The 21,725-nt window shown below is 40.0% G+C and overlaps 1 protein-coding gene across 2 annotated transcripts in view; it reads left to right on the top strand.

Moving 5' to 3' along the window:
• Positions 1–21,725, top strand: part of NUP133 (nucleoporin 133) — a 45,886-nt gene that overhangs the window by 13,682 nt on the left and 10,479 nt on the right. For both annotated transcript variants that reach the window (XM_020786537.3, XM_020786556.3), the window contains 14 exons: positions 167–311; positions 2,227–2,384; positions 2,570–2,661; positions 6,579–6,742; positions 7,097–7,191; positions 7,275–7,499; positions 7,842–7,964; positions 8,479–8,578; positions 9,998–10,240; positions 12,141–12,274; positions 14,151–14,309; positions 16,282–16,417; positions 17,194–17,312; positions 20,626–20,706. In XM_020786537.3, the coding sequence (XP_020642196.3) occupies positions 167–311; positions 2,227–2,384; positions 2,570–2,661; positions 6,579–6,742; positions 7,097–7,191; positions 7,275–7,499; positions 7,842–7,964; positions 8,479–8,578; positions 9,998–10,240; positions 12,141–12,274; positions 14,151–14,309; positions 16,282–16,417; positions 17,194–17,312; positions 20,626–20,706 (1,974 nt within the window). The remainder of the gene's footprint in view (positions 1–166; positions 312–2,226; positions 2,385–2,569; positions 2,662–6,578; positions 6,743–7,096; positions 7,192–7,274; positions 7,500–7,841; positions 7,965–8,478; positions 8,579–9,997; positions 10,241–12,140; positions 12,275–14,150; positions 14,310–16,281; positions 16,418–17,193; positions 17,313–20,625; positions 20,707–21,725) is intronic.

The following is a 21,725-nucleotide window of genomic DNA, read 5'->3' as shown; positions in this document are numbered from 1 at the left end:
AAGTTTGCAGTGCACAGTTCATTCATTGTATGCTGTTCTGTCTCAGTGGATCAGTTTTCCCCATCACTGGTCTGGCACATTTTAATTTGTCTTCCCAATTACTGTTTCTGTAATACATTAAAATTGTGTATGTCACTCATTGTAATCCTTCCTGGAATTTTTTTAGCCTGAAGAACTGATGTGCCATTTGATACTACCAGATTTCTCCAGTCATGCTGCTTGTCTTTACACAGAGAATGAGTTATTTGCTTGTTCAACTGGTACAGGAAGAACTTCTTTGCCCCAAGAGAGAATGACTTTAAGTGTTCAAGGTAAGGACTCTAACTGGAGCATTTATCTTGTGGATGGTGTTCATGAAGGCAGCAAGGGTATTTTCAGAGACATGGTTCTGTAAATATTAGTATATTTTCAAAAACTATAATGCACATAGCGGTTATTGACTAAATGATGGCACTAATAATGATATATAAAACCCTCAATGGGCTGAATAGTATAATGTATTTACACTGGTCTAACTATTAGCATACTGTGGATCTTGGGGATTAATTGACACAGCAAGTCTGTATACACATTTACCTTTTGCACGGTGAGTTGGTATACAGTGGCATATGCCTCTACTGACATCTTTTAGTGTAGGCATCCTTCAGTCTCGAGAGACTATGGTAACGTGCTCTGAATAGAGGACTTGGAACAGCGTCTGGTGTGGCTGAGAAGGCCAATTCGAGAGTAACCATCGCTTCCACACCGAAGACAAATACCGTCTGACCCCTGTCCCTCCGTGATTTTACTGGGTTTGGGACTGTCTCTTTGCCTTGGCCTGCTGAACAAGTGCCTCTTCAAACTGGGAGAGGCCATTCTGCACCGCCTGCCTCCAGGCTGAACGCTCAGATGTCAAGGTTTCCCATCTGTTGAGGTCCATTCCTAAGGCCTTCAGACCCCATTTGCAGATATCCTTGTATTGCAGCTGTGATCTCCCTCTGGGGTGATTTCCCTGCACTAATTCTCCATTCAGGAGATCTTTTAGAACCTGACCATCAGCCATTCTCACAACATGCCCAAGCCAGTGTAGACATTGCTGTTTCAGTAATATATACATGCTAAAAATTCTAGCTCGTGCTAGGACTATTCTATTTGGAACTTTGTCCTGCCAGGTGATACAAAAATGCATTGGAGACCATGCATGTGGAACGTGTTCAACTTAGTCTCCTGCCATGTAGAAAAGGTCCAGGATTCACTGCAGTACAAGAGTGTACCCAGGACACAGGCTCTATAGATCTGGTTCTTGGTATATGCCATCAGCTTCTTATTAAGCCACACTCTCTTTGTGAGTGTAGAGAACATGGTAGCTGCTTTGCCAATGTGTTTATCCAGCGACATCTAGAGAGAGAGTGTCAGAGATAATTGAGCCAACATACACATGAACGACCTCCAATTCTTGAGTAGAGATGGTAATAGAGGGAGGTGAGTCCATGCCCTGGCCCATGACTTGTGTTTTCTTCAGGCTGATTGTTAATCCAAAGTCTTGGCAGGCCTTGCTAAAACGATTCATAAGTTGTTGGAGCTCTTTAGCAGAATGGGCAAGAATAGCTGCATCATCGGCAAAGAGGAAGTCCCACATGCATTTCAGCTGGACTTTGGTCTTTGCTCTCAATCTAGCGAGATTAAAGAGCTTTCCATCTGATCTAGTCCAGAGACAGACACCCTTCTGTTGCAGTTCCAAAGGCGTGCTTCAGCATGACAGAAAAAAAAGCCCAAACAGAGTCAGCTCGAGGACACAGTCCTGTTTCAATCCGTTTCAGATGTCAAAGGGATCTGATGTTGAGCCATCAATGTTAAGGAGTCAAGGTGGACATCCAGTCTTTTTAAAAGGCCATCCCTGCTAGCCAAATCAAAGGCCTTTGTGAGATCTATGAAGGTCTCACCTTCATTGGTATCACCTGGGGCTCGTTAGCCTTGGAAGGCCGACATCTTAGTTTGTGGCGATTTGCCATTGAGATGCATGTCAGTTGAGTCATGCCAGTGGGTATAACTAATAGAATTCTTAATGTTGCATTGCATGCATAGGGCGCATGGGGCAAGAATTTCTTCATCTAGTATCTCTTCCACCTAATGATTCTGAAAGCCATCCCAATTAACCTTTTTAGTAGATTTTGATATAAAACCCACAGTGCAGCATCCATTAACGGTGATGATGTTGGTTTGGTTCTTTTTTTTGTCTTTTGTTAGGTGATATCATTTTAGGAGCAGGTTCTGCAACCGGACATCCCATCTTTTTTACTAGAAAACAAGGACTTGTGGCCCTATATCCCAGGGAAACCATTTCTGTGATTCCTGGAGACATTGAGGAGTCTTTAGCCTCCTCTCTAGCTGAGCCAAATGATGAGGTAATCATTATTACTTAGAACTTTTAAGTGTCTGAAGAAGAAATATAGAGGGAGTGTTGTCCTAATTTTCTTACCCTGATTAAAGATGCTTATTTTTTACAGTTACCATATCTTGCAGAATAAAACTGATCATTGTGAAAGGATTTTTCTTTATTGGCTTTACGCGTTTCTGTTTTCTGTTTCAGACTATTGCATTTGATGCTTCTTCCCGAATGGATATTATAGCACAAGAGGATAAATCTAAAATGTTAAAATCTGCTTTTTTGCAGTATTACAGGTACAAAAAGCATGCCATATACATTTCACTCTGAGAAGTATAGCGTGGATAGCTGGGTATCTCAGTGGTTTAGGTATCTGGCTATGGAGATTGGGAGTTTGATTCCCCAGTGTGCATCTTAGAAGAGCTAGCCTTTGTGGCCTTGGGCAAGCTGCAAAGTCCCTGGGAAGTCCCCCAGAAGAAAGGAATGGCCAACCATGTCTGAATATTCTCGACCTGCAAAATGCTGAAAAAGGTTGCAATAAGTCAGAATTGACTTAGACAACACACACTTTAGAAGTCTAGTGTGTTACTTTGTGTGATATCAATGAGGTAGAAAGAAATTATCACTATTTTGAAGAGTTTAAAGTGAATAAGGTCATGGTTTTGATGGAACAAAAGCAGATTTTGCACTGTTTGTTCTTAACATATCAGTGAAGAAACTACATATATCTGTTTAAGACTGAATAAATCCTTATATTCCATTGTATTATTTCATGTAATTTGTGTATAATCTTCATAAAGTTCTCATGGAGTAGTACAGTGGTGCCTCGCAAGACGAACGCCTCGCAGGACGAAAAGCCCGCAAGATGATTGTTTTTTGTGATCACTATGGTGCCTCGCAAGACGGCTTCTTCTATGGCCGTGCTTAGCAAGACGGTTCCCCCCCCCCCCGAGACCAATGCCTCGTAAGACGAAAAAATTCATTCATCTTGCAGGGTTCCCATAGGAATAATAATAATAATAATAATAATAATATAATTTATTGTCATTGTAAGTATATACACAGTATATCATACAACGAAATTCACAGACACCCAGAGACCAGACACATGCACACACATAACATTCCCCAAACACTCCCCACCCACTAGAAATCCCCCACTAAAAATACAAACATCTACACCTCAGTCCAAGTAACACAGTCCAACTAATTATTCACTACTGGTGGTCTTTAAGCTCATTATTAATTGCAATTATAGCTCTAGGATAAAAACTATTTAGAAAACGTGTGGTCCGAGTCTTAATTGTTCTATATCTTCTGCCAGACGGTAACAGTTCAAAAAAGTTATAAGCAGGATGGGAAGAGTCTCTCAGGATGCTGTGTGACTTCCTCAGACAGCGGGATGTGAAGATGTCATCCAGGGTTGGTAGCTGGAGCCCGATGATATTCTGGGCAATTTTAATGGTTCTCTGTAGAGCTTTTTTGTCCGCTACAGAGCTACTCCCAAACCATGCCAGAATGCCATAAGTTAGGACACTCTCAATGGTGCTACGGTAGTAGGACAGAAGCAAATGCTGTGATAAATTTAACTTCCCGAGCATTCTCAGGAAATACAGCCTCTTCTGTGCCTTCTTTATTAGCATGTTGGCATTTATAGTCCATGAGAGGTCCTCTGAGATGTAAGTGCCCAGAAATTTAAAACTACCAACTCTCTCCACTTCCTCACCGTTTATGTACAGTGGTAAATGTACATTTCTCTTCCTCCTAAAATCAATTATGAGTTCTTTAGTTTTTTTGATGTTAAGTGTGAGATGATTTTCTTTACACCATAGTATCAATCTTTGTACTTCCTTTCTATAAGCAGACTCATTGTTCTTATTTATGAGCCCCACCACTGTCGTATCATCCGCAAATTTAATAATTGCATTGGTGTTATATAGTGGGGTGCAATCATGTGTGTACATTGCAATGCATTCCTATGGGAAACCGCTTTTCGCAAGATGATTTTTTCACAATACAGCGCTTCTCGCGGAATGAATTAAATTCATCTTGCGAGGCACCACTATATTCCAAAAAATTCATACCTGATAAAGATAGCTCTTACAGTATATCACAGAAGTGAGTACACCCACTCACATTTCATAAATATTTTAGTATATTTTTTCATGTCATAAGACTGAAGAAATAATACTTGGCTACAATGTAAAGCAGTGAGTATACAACTTGTATAATAGTCTAAATGTGCTGTCCCCTCAAAATAATGCAACACACAGCCATTAATGTCTAAACCACTGGCAACAAAAGTGAGTACACCCCTAAGTGGCAATGTCCAAATTGGGCATAAGGTGTCAATATTTTATGTGGCCACCATTATTTTCCAGCACTGCCTTAACCCTCTTGGGCATAGAGCTCACCAGAGCTTCATAGATTTCCACTGGAGTCCTCTTCCACTCCTCCATGACAACATCACAGAGCTGGTGGATGTTAGAGACCTTGCGCACCTCCACCTTCCATTTCAGGATGCCCCACAGATGCTCAGTAGGTTTTAGGTCTGGCAACATGCTTGGCCAGTCCATCATCTTTACCCTCAGCTTCTTTAGCAAGGCAGTGGTCGTTTTGGAGGTGTATTTGGGGTCGTTCTCATGTTGAAATACTGCCCTGCAGCCCAGTCTCCGAAGGGAGGGTATCGTGCTCTGCTTTGGTATGTCACCGTACATGTTGTCATTCATGGTTCCCTCAACGAACTGTAGCTGCCCAGTGCTGGTAGCACTCATGCAGCCCCAGACCATGACACTTCCACCACCATGCTTGACTGTAGGCACAACACACTTGTCTTTGTAGTCCTCACCTGGTTGCTGCCACACACACTTGACAACATCTGAACCAATTAAGTTTATCTTGGTCTCATCGGACCACAGGACATGGTTCCAGAAATCCATGTCCTTAGTCTGTTTATCTGCAGTAAACTGCAAGCTTTCTTGTGCATCATCTTTAGAAGAGGCTTCCTTCTGGGATGACAGCCCTGGAGACCAAGTTGATGCAATTTGCAGTGTATGGTCTGAGCACTGACAGGCTGACCCCCACCCCACCCCTTCAACCTCTGCAGCAATGCTGGCAGCACTCATATGTCTATTTTCCAAAGCCAGCCTCTGGCTATGATGCCGTGCATGGGCACTCAACTTTGGTTGACCATGGCAAGGCCTGTTCTGAGTGGAACCTGTCCTGTTAAACCACTGTATGGTCTTGGCCATCATCCTGCAGCTCAGTTTCAGCATTTTGGCAATGTTCTTATAGCCTGTGCCATCTTTATGGAAAGCAACAATTTGTTTTTTCAGATCCTCAGATAATTCATTACCATGAGGTGCCATGTGGAACTTCCAGTGACCAGTCTGAGAGAGTGAGAGTGATAACATCTGCACCCCTTCACACATGAGACTTGTGACACTAATGGGTCTCATGACACCAGGGAGGGAAAACAGCTACTTGGGCCTAGTTTGGACATTGTCACTTCGGTGTGTACTCACTTTTGTTGCCAGAGGTTTTGACATTAATGGCTGTGTGTTGCATTATTTTGAGGGGACAGCACATTTTCAGTGTTATACAAGCTGTATACTCACTGTTTTACATTGTAGCCAAGTGTCATTTCTTCAGTGTTGTCACATGAAAAAATATACTAAAATATTTATGAAATGTGAGGGGGTGTACTCACTTCTGTGATATACTGTATATGTTGAATGTTTGGGGGCTTTTAATGAGATCTTCAATTCTGAATTGCATGCTATAACAATTGTGTTTATTTACATAGCAGTGTTGGCAATTTCAGTCGTTTTCATGTTGGGATTTCAGTGCTTTACTGTAAACGTATCATATGGCATTCCTGCCAACCTAGCAGTTCGAAAGCATGTAAAAATGCGAGTAGATAAATAGGTACCACCTCAGTGGGAAGGTAACAGCATTCTGTGTCTAGTCATGCTGGCCACGTGACCACGGAAACTGTCTTCGGACAAACGCTGGCTCTATGGCTTGGAAACAGGGATGAGCACTGCCCCCTAGAGTCGGACACAACTGGATTAAATGTCAAGGGGAACCTTTACCTATCATATGGCATTGCCATCAATATGATAATTCACATGAGATAACCAACAATTAGGTTATGCAAACTACTGAAGACATTTATGTTCTTTGAAAGGCTTTTTCCCCCACTTTATTTCAGGAATGATGCAAAGGGTGCACAAGCTGTAGTTGCTGAGGTGTTTGCCCAACATGTAGATTCATGTCCTGATGCTGATTTGGATAGTGCTGTAACTCTACTCAGTGAGGAACTGATAGATGAGTATCCTATGTCTGATCCACGGTGGGCCGAATCAGTACCTGAAGGTATGAAATCCTGTATGTAAAGTGAACATTCTAATTTAAAATAGTTATGGTTTTACCTCGGCATTGTGGATGGAAACAGTTACATAGAAAGGATATTTTCCTACTATGCAAAATATATTTGCTTTTTCCATCATTCATTAGAACTACACATAGTTCTGCAGTTTTAATACACTGAATTCTGAAATTCATGGCCTTCACTTGCCTTTTGTCAATTTGTCGAAGAATAGAATAAAAAAGTTGATAGAATATTTAATTAAGTTGTTTTTCTTCAAATTGTTTGGAAATAAGGTTATTTTTTTTTAAAGTGTGCATTTTAATTAACATTTACATTTTCTTTCTTGTATTTTCATATAGAGGTACCTAGTTTTCCCAGTTCCTCCATCATTCTTCTTCGCCAGCTGGACAATAAATCACAAGCACATTCCCTTTTCATTGAGTTTCTTCACCAGGTAAGCTGCTTATGGTCTCGGGTTGAATCACAAGTATGTAATGTGAAACAAAATATTTTTATTGACAAATATCTCTGTCTAAGGTGGGTCTATTTGGACGCCTGCGTACTGTTCAAGTAAGAGGCTTACCAATGGCAACTCGATTGTTACTCTGTGAACATGCAGAAAAACTTGCGGCAGCCATTGCTCTTAAGAACCATCACTACAGATTGCCAGATGTGGTGAATACTGCAATACAGATTGCTTTGGAGAAAAAAGAGAGTGATGTTCCATCAAGTTTAACTCCTGTGGATGTTTTCTTCAGAAAGGTGAAATGAACTCTTCACGGGATAAAATTTCTAATGGTTTTTGTATGACTAAGACTTAGTACATGCACATCCTTGTACTATCTTCTCATGCTGTAGATTTTTATGCCAAGATCCATCCAAGGTATCCTAAGACAGGAAGAAAAATTCCATGAAAAGCAATAAACATTTTCCTGTAGTGAAATATCTATCTAAAATCTTCCATGTTCATTGCCAAGTTTTAATAATGAAAATTAAAGACAATTTTTTGAAGATTTAATTTGAGTGAAATGTTTATAAGTGCATAAAACCCATGCAAATCATTGCCTTGTACCTAGTGAAAATTTTTATTTTTTCATTCTTCAGGTGTCAGAAATAGATGCTATTTTTGAATGCTTACTGGAAAAGGAAAAACAAATTCTGAACGATGCGTCAGCTCAGTCTGATGAGTGGGCTGAAATAGTCATCAGTGTAAACAATATCATAAAGGTATTGGATTTTAATACTCTGTTACAGTAGTAAAAAGCCAGTGCTTTCAGTGACATGCAAATAAGCTTCTGTCACTGTCAGCTGTCAGCTCTGCTTCCTTTACAATAATTGAGATTTAGCCAAAAGGCTGAAATATAATCCTCCCTCCTAAAAGGGTGCTTATGTTCAGTATATTGGCCAGCCATTTGCTTTTCAAGCATGGCATTCTGTCCACCGCCTCCCATGTTCTACTCATCTTTTCCAGTTCATTATGTGAATTTTGCAGTGGGTGGGTTCTTCTTGCCTTAAGGGATTGGCTGATTGATTTTGTATGTATGCTAACCTGGAAGCTCCCCCAAGATGCTGATACTTCCTTCTTATTTCATGATAGCCCAGTTTTTCCTTTAGTCTTCCTAGCACTTATCACCTGAGTTTACCATCAGAAGTTGTGATAAATAAGAGGAAATGCTGATAAGTAGATTCTTGCACAGTTTTACTTCTGACATACTGTGTTTTCTTTTTCACTGTTTCTTAGGATATGCTGCAAGCTGCTACCCAGGAACGTCAGTCTAAGGCCTCTTTATATAAAATAAGAGAGCGTCTTGAAGTGGAACCAGAGTATGTTCCATGGACAGGTGAGAATAGTGAAAATTATACAAGGTTACTTTCTTCTACTTCGCTAATATTAAATGCTACTTACAGAAGAATGTCTTACTAGCCTTTTAGTCTGTTGCCACTTCTTTTAAGTTTCAAGCCAAAGAGTTCTGTGTTTCATGGGTAGTCTCTGGCTTTCTTACATACAGAGCTAAGTTTTTAGTGTTGTTAGCTTTTGTTTCTTACATCCTCATCCTGGATGTTTAGTCTAGTTTATCTTATGGTTTATGGTGGGAGCGGGCAGACTTTAGACTTTTAGAACCTGATTGTTTCCTAGAATGCTGAGATCCACCCTCAAAAGATGTAGAACCAAAGAATTCTGAGTTCACAAATTTGGGTAGCCCTCAGAAGACAGATCATAATTCTTCCACACAAACAAATTTATTCATGGTTGCCCAAAACTTTCATTTATCCCAGCAGTATAATGGGATTGGGAAACATTTTGTTGCTGCTGTAGTAACACAGATGTGAATCAGAAATTGTTGCTAGTATATTGGAATTGACCCAGAGATTCACCAATCTATCTTGGGCCCACCTCTTTGTTATTTTTGTCAGTTTGGCAATCCCTGTATATGTGACACCAAGATGAAGCAGATAGTTTGAAGCTTTGCATCCTAAAATAAGCAATAATTTGGTAGGACAAATGCTGGCATGTTAACATTTCAAGTGGCTTTCCCTGGAAACTCAAGACAAACCTGAATTAAAAGATAAAGGGTTCTTTTATGGCATTTTAGAAATGAATGCAGTTTCTCAGTCACAAAGTGAAGTCATACATATTCTTGGAGAGAACAAATGGGGAAGGAGAAATGAGAGCTGACAAAACCCAAGAAAAGATGTTGTACTTTTCTATCAAGTACAACATCTGATTTTGTGAACTAGTCCTAAGATTATTGTAATAAAGATATCTACCCATAGTGGTTTGCAGTCAGCATTGCCATGGAAATAAAAAACAGCTGCACTATATACAGGAAATGTAGTTTTACAGTAAACAGGGAAAATTTGCATGTTCTGAGTTTGTGGCCCAAATTCTGTTAACTGACTTATGCTAGTTTAAGTTGACATCATTTGACATTAATACAGTATAATTCATTGTTAATTAGAGGCCCTCTGCAATTCCTCATAGTGTGTTAGTTGGGTGGCTGTATGTATGACCTGAAATCCAAGAGGACTCTTTAATTAACAGCTGTCAGTCATTAAAGAATCTATGCTTGGATTTAATGATAATGTGCTGCAGTTGACTGCTGTTCCACTAAAAGACGTGCTAAGGATGCTGATTTGCTTTGGAAATATATCTTAAAATTTGCTCTCACTTTTAACTTCCCCTGTATATTTGATCATATGTCATTTTTCATATTTTACTTGTTTCACCGATCAAATGTCTTTAATTTTTTCCCCTTAAGCATCTGTTGGCGTGCGAACAGCAATAGTACAACAACATGAAATCATTTTGAAGAAGGCCTATCCTCAGCTTGGCAGTAAGCTTCGTATCACAGTGACAGAACAGCTGGTGGCACTGTTAGATTGTTTTTTAGATGGTTATGTTTCTCAGCTTAAATCTGTGGACCGGCCTGAATATCAGGAGCGTTACAACACTCTAGAAATGGAATACCAACAGAAAAGATCCGAACTATTGTTGCCTCTACGTAAGTGCTGCTGTTATTGTACAAGGTTCAATTCCCTGTTAATAGCTTGTGGTCTAACAAAACATGTCACAGGTATTATAGAAAATATGAAGGCAGAAGAACAGGAAAACACTTGTTTCCTTTTGTCCTTCTCTATGGACATAGATTTATGTTTAGCTTTCACAGAACTTCTTAAGAGGTCATTCCAGTATGGATCTGGTTTTTATTTTTATTTTTCCTGTGGATTCTGTTTTTTAACTCTATGTTTCTGCCTTAGATATGTTGAAACTAGTAAATACTAGAGCTTATGTGACATAACTTCCAAATCATATACAGTGGTGCCTCGCTTAGCGAGCGCTCTGTTTAGCGATGAAATCGCTTTGCAACTAACTTTTTGCAATCGCTTTACGATGTTCCCTATGGGGTATTTTTGCTTTGCGATGACCGTTCATCGCAAAGTGACCATTGTCGCACAGCTGATCGGCGGTTTCAAAATGGCCGCTGGGAAAAATATGGCCGCCCGCTGTTTTCTGGCACAGATTCCTTGCTTAACAGGCAGCGAAAATGGCCGCGCTATGGAGGATCTTCGCTCAACGATGAGTTTGAAGCCCCTAGGAACGCATTAATTGCGTTTTAATGCGTTTCTATGGGCTTTTTTATTTCGCATTGCGATGTTTTCGTTCAACATCGATTTCGCTGGAATGAATTAACGTCGCAATGCGAGGCATCACTGTATCAGTAATGCTTATGGACTACTCCATGTTTTCAAAAGATGAGATTTCATGGAAATGTATCATTCATTTCTTGTGCTTGTGCAGAATTCAGGTCTTTCTTTAGATAAGCCTTTTTATTGATTAAGAACCCTATATTGTCTAATGCTTGAACATTAGTTCCTGCACCCCTGCAGTAGTGCTATGATACTCCTAATGGTAAATGCACTGTAGCTTTTGTACAAGTGGGGTCTTGACTTGAGAACTTAATCCGTATTGGAAGGCGGTTCTCAAGTCAAAAAGTTCTCAGGTCAAATCTGCATTTCCCATAGGAATGCATTGAAAACCATTTGATCCATATCTGCTCTTTTCCGTCCATAGAAACTAATGGGAAGCTGCTATTCTGCCTTCGACCACTAGAGGGGGATATTTTGTTTCTTTTTTTCTTAGGTCAAGAAAAGTTCAGGGAAGGCAGGGAAAATACAGTCGAGGCAGGACAGTACCAGGCAGTTTCCCAATCCACTCTCTAAACGCTGGGAGGAGTGAGGAAGCAGATAGGCACCCTTTTCACTGGCCAACAGTTAACTGAAAGTTCAAATTTTGCACTTTCCCTGCCTCCCACGTGGTTTTTTTTCAGTTCTTAACTCAAATCTAAGTATGTAAGTCAAGTCAATATTTTCCTATGAGAGTGGTTCTTAAGTCAAAATGTTCTTAACTCGAGCCGTTTTTAAGTCAAGACCCCACTGTAAATTGACTTACTGTAGAGGCAGCTGTCTTTAAAGGCTCTGTGTTTCTTTATCTTTCCCTCTCCAGCTGCCAATTTGTCAAATTGCTTGTAGTGGCTAGAAGATAGTGCATGTATTGTGCTAAGAGGCAAAAACTCTTCCATTAGTGTTTAATTGTTTCAGAAGTGCTGGGATGTTACATTGTACTGTTCCTTTGATGGCTAATAATTCCCTGCTATTCTGGACTGCCAGAATGAAATTTCCAAGCTTTCTTGAAACTGTCCAGATGTTTACTGCACCATGAGTAGCTGATTAAGAGGCTATTGCTTGAGACAGACAAAATGTCTATGCATCTGTAGAGATATGGTGTTGAAGAAGTACTAAGCTTTTGTCTCCGTGAAGTGGTGTAATTATTTAGTATCTAATCAGAATGAGACGACAAGATGAGCGAGTTTGATCTTGGATGTTTTCATGTTTCTTGGCTAGTTTCACTTGGACAGTACCAGCTAGCTGCTGCTTTGGCAGAAAAATACCGTGACTTCGATATTTTGATACAAATATGTGAACAGACTGATAACCAGGCCAAATTGCAACGTTACATGTCCCAGTTTGCTGATCAGGTAATTTATCCTACAGGTAATTTTGCTGTTAAATAAGAATGATTTATTGAAAATGTCTTTGTAACTGACTTTGTTTTCTTTTAAAAATATTTTTAAAATATATAATGGTACAGATTTTCCTCTGCTAAGTAACTCTTCTACTGTCATAGAGTATTAAAAATTCAGTCTTCAAAGAAGTAGCGATGTTAAGCCAGTCTGAGTAAGAATATTAAACCAAAAAAAAAAACAGGCAGGCACAGAAACATTTTCCACAGTGAAGACTCTCTATTATGCTTTAATGTGAGCATTCCTGAAGTGAAGTCCACTTGAAGAAAGCTCACATTAAAATATAGCAGTTAGTCTTTAATGCTCCATAACCGTTTTTGTTTCCCCCCCCCCTACTAAAGACATACTCAGTCATCTCCTATGCTTAATTTTAATTAGAAATTCTGTTTTCCCATGTAGGAAAACACTAATCAAGTTTCACCCATTTCCTGTCCCCTACATAAATGTTTTTTCAGTACTGGTATTGGAGGATGTGTCCTAAATGAAGTTACACATTATGAGGCTCACAGAAATATTAGGTTCTACCATACAGTATTTTACAGTACAGTGGTGCCTCGCATACTGAGGTTAATCCGTTCCGGATTAACCTTCGCTATGCGAAAACATCGCTGTACGGATCAAAAAAAGCCATTAATCGTTTAATGCATTCCAAATTGGCAGAAAACTCACCGTACAGCGATGTTTTCTGGGTCCGGCAGCCATTTTTGCGCCCTCAGTAAGCGAGGGGAGGGCGCAAAAACGCTGCGCGCAGCCATTTCGGCCGCAGCGAGACTGCGGATCAGCTGTTCGGCGGGTCCACAATGGCCGCCAGAACACCCGAAATGGCCGCGCACAGCGTTTTCGCACCCTCCCCTCGCTTACCAAGGGCGCAAAAACGCTGCCCGCGGCCATTTCGGGTGTTCCGGCAGCCATTTTGGACCCGCTAAACAGCTGATCCACGGGTCACAAAGCGAAGGTCGGTAAGCGAAATGCTTACTGATCTTCGCTATGCGAATTTCACCCATTGGGGCCGACACGATGCCTTCGCATTAGCGATCCCGGAAAAGGGATTGCTATGTGAATTCATCGCTGTACGGGGCGCTCGTTAAGCGAGGCACCACTGTACTTTATTGCTTTGTAGCTGATCAATCTGTACACAAGAGCAGAGATTAGACCAGTTTTAAGATTCTACTGTAGAACTATAGGTATTAAACTGGATTTTAACATAATTTTAAAAGCACAGAACACACAAAAAGAATAATAGCAGATAGGATACTTTGAAGCATGCCATTTCCATTCCCCTTGTGAAGATACAGTCCCCACACACTTGGACATAGATGTTTGTGTGTGTACAAATCCATAAGCACACACATATCTGTAAGCACATACATACAGAAGGTGGTGCAGAGAACAGTATGCCAATATAAACATTCGTTTCAGGACAGCTGTGAGCACTTATGGTTCTCTCCAGAGTATGTGCTGTTTTTTTTTCTTGCTTTGTTTCTATCTCCAATTACTCTTGTTTGCCTTGTTGGCTTCCATGGCTTGCAGTTAAAAAAATACCCAAAATTTACTTTATAAACTAGAAAATATCTATTGCTATATCCCACTATTTAGCTAGAAACTTTGTTTTGGGTTAAATGGATTCATCTGTTTCTTATTGGTCATATGGAAAGCTAATGGGCCATTACTGAATTGTAAATCTGTAGAAAATAAGTGGCTTCCTTTGTATATCTATTTCCTGTACTCATTACAGGAAGTGTTATATTCAGAGAAGTGCCATATTCAGACAAGACATGCAAACAGGCTGCATTCAGAGAGAAAAAGACGCTTATGCATTTGTAACTTTTAGAATTTTTCAGAGTTCCTTTTTCGTTGGTATTTGGAGAAAGGAAAACGTGGAAAACTCTTAACTCAACCCATTGCCCAGCATGGCCAATTGGCCAATTTCTTGCAAGCTCATGAGCATCTCAGTTGGTTACATGACATCAACAGTAATGATTTTGAAAAGGTATGCTCCGATACACGTACCCAGAGTGATATAGTAATGGGCTAAGACTCAGGAGACCTGGATTCGATTCCCTGACTCTGCCATGGAAACTCGCTGGGGTGGGGGGAATCGTACAACCACTCTTTAAATACCTCACATGCCTTGAAAACCCTGTTAGGGTTGCTGTAAGTCATTTCTGACAACAGCACATAGCAGCAACCACTGTACTGCAGCTAAAACTGTGCTCACGACCTGGGGTTCAAATCCCAGGTAGCCGGCTCAAGGTTGACTCAGCCTTCTATCCTTCCGAGGTCGGTAAAATGAGTACCTAGCTCGCTGTGGGGGCAATGTGTAGCCTGCATAATTCACTTGTAATCCACCCAGAGAGTGCTTGAAGCACTATGTGGCGGTATATAAGCAGCAAGCTTTGCTTTTGCTTTGCTTTAATATATGAGAAAATACTTAACTATTCTTGTTACAAGTCTTCTCCTGTCCTCCTCTGTTGTATCCAAGTATGACTTTCATGTTCTAATGAACTCTTCTGGACTTAACCATGTTCCTTCCATGAGTAAAGGGAAATGATATCCAATAGTGTTATTTTCTTAGTAAATTGTGTTACATTTGCTGTTTCATGAGGCCTTCCACAATATCATTGAGTGTGAGGTGGATTGACTCAATTAAAAAAGTCAGATCCTTCAGCTCTCAAAACCTGTGTTGCTAACCGTATGAGTTTTTGGAGGTCTCTAATTTTTAGAAATGCCGTAAGTTAGCAGCAACATGGTGTCACATAACAATAACAGACATCCACAGGAATTAACAGTTTTTCTTTAACTGTAACATGAGGTTGTTCAGTTAACATGAGTAGATAGCAGAGTAGATTCTGTAAGCTTTCTAGTTAGGCTTCCCCCCCCCCCTTCAGATCAATGTGCTTGTTTTGTTTATGAACTACAATATATATATAAAGTTTCAAAAAGTATCCAGCTTGAAGGCTTACATAGCATTACAGAAAAGAATCAGGTATTTTAAGTGAGCATTTTTTTTAAAAAAAGAAGAAGTGCTGTGTGTCTTTCATGCCTGATGCTCTCGGTTTTAGTGAATTCCTCTTTCTGATCATTACAGTTATTCAAAACTAAGCTATGAGTTGTGACTTTTCTTTAGTTCTTGTGAAAATCCCGGTGGTAAGGAAAATAATGATAGATCTGTTTTTCATCTTCAGTAGCTATTTTACCCTGTGGCGTACTTCTACTGTGTAATGCAGGGGTCCCCAACCCCCGGTCCGTGGGTTTCCCAGGACTGGGCTGCAGAGACGGATCTCCGCCACCCCCACCACCCCCCGCACGCATGCACGGTGGGCGTGTTGCACTCATGCGCACCTGCGCAAGCACAATGCTCCCCACAAGCATGACATGGCCACCAGCAAGCGTGGGGATGCACCCACCTGTGCATGGAGCCCATCCCCTCAACTGGTCTGTGGTTCCAAAAAGGTTGGGGACGGCTGGTGTAATGGATCAGCCTAACAGCCTTCAAGCTTTCTTTGTATGATGTTGCTGAAAAAAATTACAAAATGGCTTAGTGTAGGATAGGAGGAAAACTTTTATTATGCCATCTGAGAATTTTAAAATAGTATTTACAAACATAATACATGTATACAAAAGGACTGTTGTATCCTATATGTATATTCACATGGGATTCGTTCCACATCTTCCATGGGTGGTTGAAACCACAGATACAAGAGAAACCTATATACATCATACAAGGGGGACAGGACAAAGCCACAATGGGGGCACCCTTGTGCACTGTATATAGGGCTGCAGCATATTGCAAATAAGTGAAACTGCAGATGCCAATCCTGAGAATGGGATGATATTCTACTGTAATTGTCATGAAAATTAGTATTTAAGAAGAGTTTATTGAGCTACACTTCTGATCTTGATATTTAATATTTCATAACTTTTTGTACCTATAAATATTAAAATGCTTTTTCTTGTGTTAGGCTCATCGAACACTGCAGAATTTAGCAAATACAGAAACACGGTACTTTGCAAAGAAGAAAACTCTTCTTGGCTTGAGTAAATTATCAGTGTTGGCTTCAGATATATCAGATGTGATGATGAACGATAAAATTGAAGGTACTGTTTCTTCCCCTTAAGGTTCTGCATATATGGAAATAGTCCTTTGATTTTTAGTTCTCTTTTACTCTCAGTTGTGTGCTGGTTCATTGCCATGGGAACTATAGACACCAGTCCCAGGGCTTGCTTTGCAAAGCAAGCTGTTCATTCCCCCATGAGCTTGTCTTCTTCCTGTGCTTCCCATGATTTTGAAATCAAATGTGTCTGTATCCCCAGCGCAGAGTCTGACTTAAAGTGGTTTTATAATTTCAGCTTATTGGAAGATGAGGCTGAGCTGCTAAAATAGGCCATCCTACACTGTAATTATGCCTTGTGTTTCTGCCATCCATCTTTTTCAGAAAGGTCAGCATGATTATAGAATTCTGTGCTGAATTTTGGTGCAAAAGTGTGAGAAGGAAGCAGAGTTCCTGAATAATGGATGCTGACAGCATTGCTATATGTTTTCACAGATAGGTACCATGACACATTGCTAGCAAAAAGCATATAGCAATAGTTATGGTTTACGAGTCCTCAATACGTGGTTAGAATTTCCACCCTTGGTATCTGCAGCAGTTGAAATGAACGTAACACAATCTGCAGGACATAAGCGCTACCCCTTAAATTCTGTATTAGGGGTTAGTAGCCAGATACTTATGGGGGAAATCAGCAAAGGCCTCATATGGTGCAATGAGATGTTCGTAGTAGGTTAAACAATTTTGAGAACAACTTATTTTTACTGTCTTTGAAATAATTAATTACGGTAATATGTGTTTCTGTTTTTCTTTAATGTATACAAGAAATTACTGAACAAGAATGCTTTCTCCTTCACCAAGAAACTCTACCTGAACAATTACTGGCTGAGAAAAAGTTAAATCTCAATGAGATGCCTGTATTGAGTGCTTCTCAGCTGATTGAGGTAAGTATCGCTAATTGTCTCAATAATATTAGAAATTATTAACCTAAATGTCTGGGATCTTTATTACAAATATGCTAGCTGCATTTATATCCCATCTTGAGCACAAGGCAGTGTACATGGTTCTCATCTTTTCCAGTCTGTCCTCATAACTACTATTCCAGTGTGTGACTGGTCATGGTGAATCACACCGCTTAGTAGGAACTAAAACTTGGATCTCCCAACTTCCTAGTTACTACTTTATGGAGACTACCCTGTCCAAATTGAATCATATTGAACGTCAGTACAGTATGTAAACAGTATAACTTAATTCTTCAAAGAATTGCATGCTCTTTTAAAGTGTGGAGGACTGGAGTCTCCACCATTTAAAAAGAACTGATACTGAATCTGATAAAGGCTAGTTATGGCTCTCTAACATGGCTTTGTGTTCCTGAATAGCAGTGTTATGTTATGTTGCTGGACAAAAATACTTCTGAGACTGTATGTCCATTTGGATGCTACCCATATTGGAGCTTTCCCAGTAACGTTTCATGTTCATTCCCCTTTTGCTTTCTGGTTATGCCCTATTCTTGTCTTGTATCAGTGAATTTAGTATCTTACCATGATGGCTCTGCTTTGCTTTAGAACAAACAGCACTGGCATGCATTCTTCTCTGATGAGCTACATAGTAATAAGTAGTCATTATTGCCCCTTCCCAGCAGTGCATTGTTGTACCCATTGTCACACAGAACAGAAAATGAGTCATCTTCCGGAGACTCACAAGAGACCCTTGATCAGCCTCCTCCAATGCTCACCTACTAAAGCTTCTATGTTCACATACCTGTTTTTCTTGAATTGGAGAGAATCTGTTTTCAAGAAGTTATACAGTAGAAGTTCATGTTTAGTCAACCTAAAGGTAAAGGTTCCCCTTGATATTTTTTTAGTCCAGTTGTGTCCAACTCTAGGGGGCGGTGCTCATCCCATTTTCAAGCCGTAGAGCCAGCGCTTGTCCAAAGACAGTTTCCGTTGTCACGTGGCCAGTGTGATTAGGGAACGCCGTTTTACCTTCCCACTGAGATGGTACCTATTTATCTACTCGCATTTACATGCTTTCGAACTGCTAGGTTGGCGTGGAGCTGGGACAAAGTGATGGGAGCTCAGTCCGTTGCATGGGTTCGATCTTACGACTGCTGGTCTTCTGACCCTGCAGCACAGGCTTCAGCGGTTTGGCCCACAGCGCCACCACGACGTCCCTTTTAGTCAACCTATCACTACATAAATAAGCATTGCCATTTAAAGAATGACTGAGACCATTGAGAAATTTTTACCTCTCTAAAATTGGCAAATTCCTGAGTAAAGCTACCATTTTGATCAGTTGAAAGCAGTGATCCAGGAATGCAAGAATGTCATTGAATTAGCCCACATGCTCTACAACACTGTAGAAATAAAACCCAGTGAATGGCTCACTGTGTAGACAGTATGTGAGATAAGTTACAACAGGGCTTCTCTGATTATGCTTTGTGAAATCAGTACACAGCAATAGCAGTGTATCAAGAATGAGTAGTATCCAAAGGTGGCTTTGTTCTAGCAGAAAATATCTTCTCCAAGTTAGAACATCCAGTTTTGCCACTCCTTCCTAACTTCTACAGGCCTCCTGGCTACATGCTATACTGTGCTGGAGAATCCCTGAAGGGAGCGTGACAAAAATTGTATGTCTGTTGTGCAGTTCTAGACTAACAATTCAGACCTGATCCTCAGCGTAATCTTGACTCATGGGCAGTTGTGAGGACAAAACAGAGCTAGAGAACTCTGTATTGCCTTGAGCTCCTTAGAACAAATATGGTTATAACTATTCTAGGGCTCAACCACAGGAATGTTCCTATTTTCAGATGAGTTGCTGATGTTCATCTCTGTTTAACTATCTTCTGGCCCCATATCCAGATGCCTTTATTCAACAGGTCATGGCCATGTACACAGTTAGCTCTCTTTCCTTCAGTTGTGATGATTGCTTTATAAAGGTGTAACTAATCGGATTGGCTGGGCAAGTTCTTTGTATTCATTTGATAATAGGAGGAATATGGGATACCACTGAAATTAATTTTCAAAAAGTTTCAAGCCAATATACTTGCTTGTAATAAAATGTAAGAAGCATCAAGGTTTAACTAAATGTGGTAAAACATTTTTTTAATTGCCAGACATTTGGGGGTAAAAATATTGTACTTCTAGAGACAGTTTTCTTCCTGTTTCTGTGTTCCATGGAACTCATCCAGAGGGCAGAAAGGAGCCTGAATGTATGTGTGTTTAGGTTTGGCAAAGGCATTTCAGAGGAAGTTGAACAACAAAAGGAAGGAATTCCTTTTAATAGCTGTAATGAAGCCAAGACAACTGTGATGCCCAGTGTTCCATCTTGGGTCATTGTCAGCTCCCATTTTGAGTTCCTAACACCAGCATAGGTGTTTTTGTTTCACCTCATAGTCATTCAACTAGATGTACATAATTAGGGGGAGAAATACTAATGAGAAAATAAAATACAATAATATTGTAGATTACAAGCTACAGTGTCTGAGCCTAATTCAGATGATGATCTTTTCATACTTCAGCCATGCATTATTGTTTACATACCACTACATTCTTTCCCACACCAGTGGGAAATGCTTACTAATGTTAAATATATCAACCCTTATCCCAGAGATTTTTAGAGATCATAGCTAGAGGCAGAGGGAGATGGGAAATATTCCTGCCAAAAATCTCATTCTGTTTTAGGTTTTTACCCTCATACTGTATATTAAAGTATATTAAAGTGAATAATGCTGAAGCGTTTGTTTGTTTGTTTGATTGTTTGTTTGTTTATTTATGTAAAATACTTTTACTTACCTTTCTCTTTGAAAAAGGGCCCAATGTGGCTTACATCATTAAAAGAATATGTAAAGCTAATAACAATAAGTATGCAAATTCTAAAAAAGGAATACCACACTAACAAATGGTTAACAAAAGCAATACCAGAAACACATTCAAAACAGTAAGACACAACAATCTATTTAAAAACCCCATTCAGGCAGCCAGTTACTAAAATATAAAACTCTCTTGAGGATTCTGCATGTCTTCATATGTTTTCAGGATACTGTATAGCAGATATTCCCTTGCATATCAGTATGGACTTGTATAATGGAGTACTTATTAGTGGCTCTAGGTTCCTATCACAATAGACAACCTTAAATGGTATGTAAATTGAAGTCTATCATATAGCAACTTTTGATGCAGTGCTGTCCATTTTAGTATTAGTGGAATTAATTTTTAAAATGTCCACTCTTTTGTGTTTCAATCTTTTACATAATAGTTATACATAAGCGATGAGAACAGAAGGGCTAATGAATTTGACTTCAAGAAGGCACTTGATCTGCTGGAATATATTGATGAGGTATGAGAATGAATGAGTTTCAGTGATTTTTTTATCAAGAGAAAATGGATGTTGATCTAGTTGAAGTTTTTATCATTTGTTAAAAAAAACCAGCCTTCATATCCTTTCTGCTGTCACCTAAAATCCAACTGAATCCTAACGTTTGATTACTGGCATCCTCCTCTTTATTAATGATATGTCTTTGAAATTAGGTTAAAAATCACGCAGGGAACCATAAACAAGAATGTACATTTTCCCAGCATGTGTGCTTTGAATTTTCAGAGAATTTATACATGTTTCTCTCTGAAAGGTCATATTTAGAATTGTTCTTGAAGCATTAACTGTAGAGAACTTTGAGAATGTTGATGTGATGCTAGAAGTTGAAAATAACAAAGCATCTTGTGCAAGTATAATCTCTAAAGTGCAGCAAGCTCTTTCCTGTTCTAACAGACTAGCATGATTATCCCTCTGGAATATGGTTTAACATAGTATGTGCAGACCTCACTGGATACCCATAGCTAAAGAATTAGTTAACGTCAGTATCCTGTTGGGGACTTTGGTGCATGCAGCTATTGCCATGGTGTCTGTTGTGCAGTTGTTTTATGGCAGTGGTCCCCAACCTTTTTAATGCCAGGGACCAGTTTTGTTGAAGACCATTCTTCCAAGGACCGGGGGGGGGCTGCCACTGCTGCCGGCGTCCATGAATGGGGTGGGGGTGGGGGCGTCCGTGCGTGGACTGTTGCAGTCTAAAATATTAACTGCCCCAAATTTTGCTCCCTCCCTCCCTATGTCTCTCTCTCCCACTCTCTCTCTGTCTATGTCTGTCTATCTTTGTCTATCTATCTCTATCTCTCTCTCCATCCACCCACCCACCCACCCACTGTCTGTTTGTCTCACTGTCTGTCTGTCTGTCTGTCTGTCTGTCTGTCTGTCTCCATCCATCCATCCATCCATCCATCCATCCATCCATCCATCCATCTCTCTCTCTCTCTCTCTCTCTCTCTCTCTCTCTCTGTCTCTCTCTCTGTCTCTCTCCATCC

The sequence above is a fragment of the Pogona vitticeps genome, chromosome 1, assembly GCF_051106095.1.
Source record: "Pogona vitticeps strain Pit_001003342236 chromosome 1, PviZW2.1, whole genome shotgun sequence".
Taxonomy (NCBI): domain Eukaryota; kingdom Metazoa; phylum Chordata; class Lepidosauria; order Squamata; family Agamidae; genus Pogona; species Pogona vitticeps.
The sequence above is the reverse complement of the archived record's forward strand: the minus strand, read 5'-3'. Positions and strand labels throughout refer to the sequence as shown.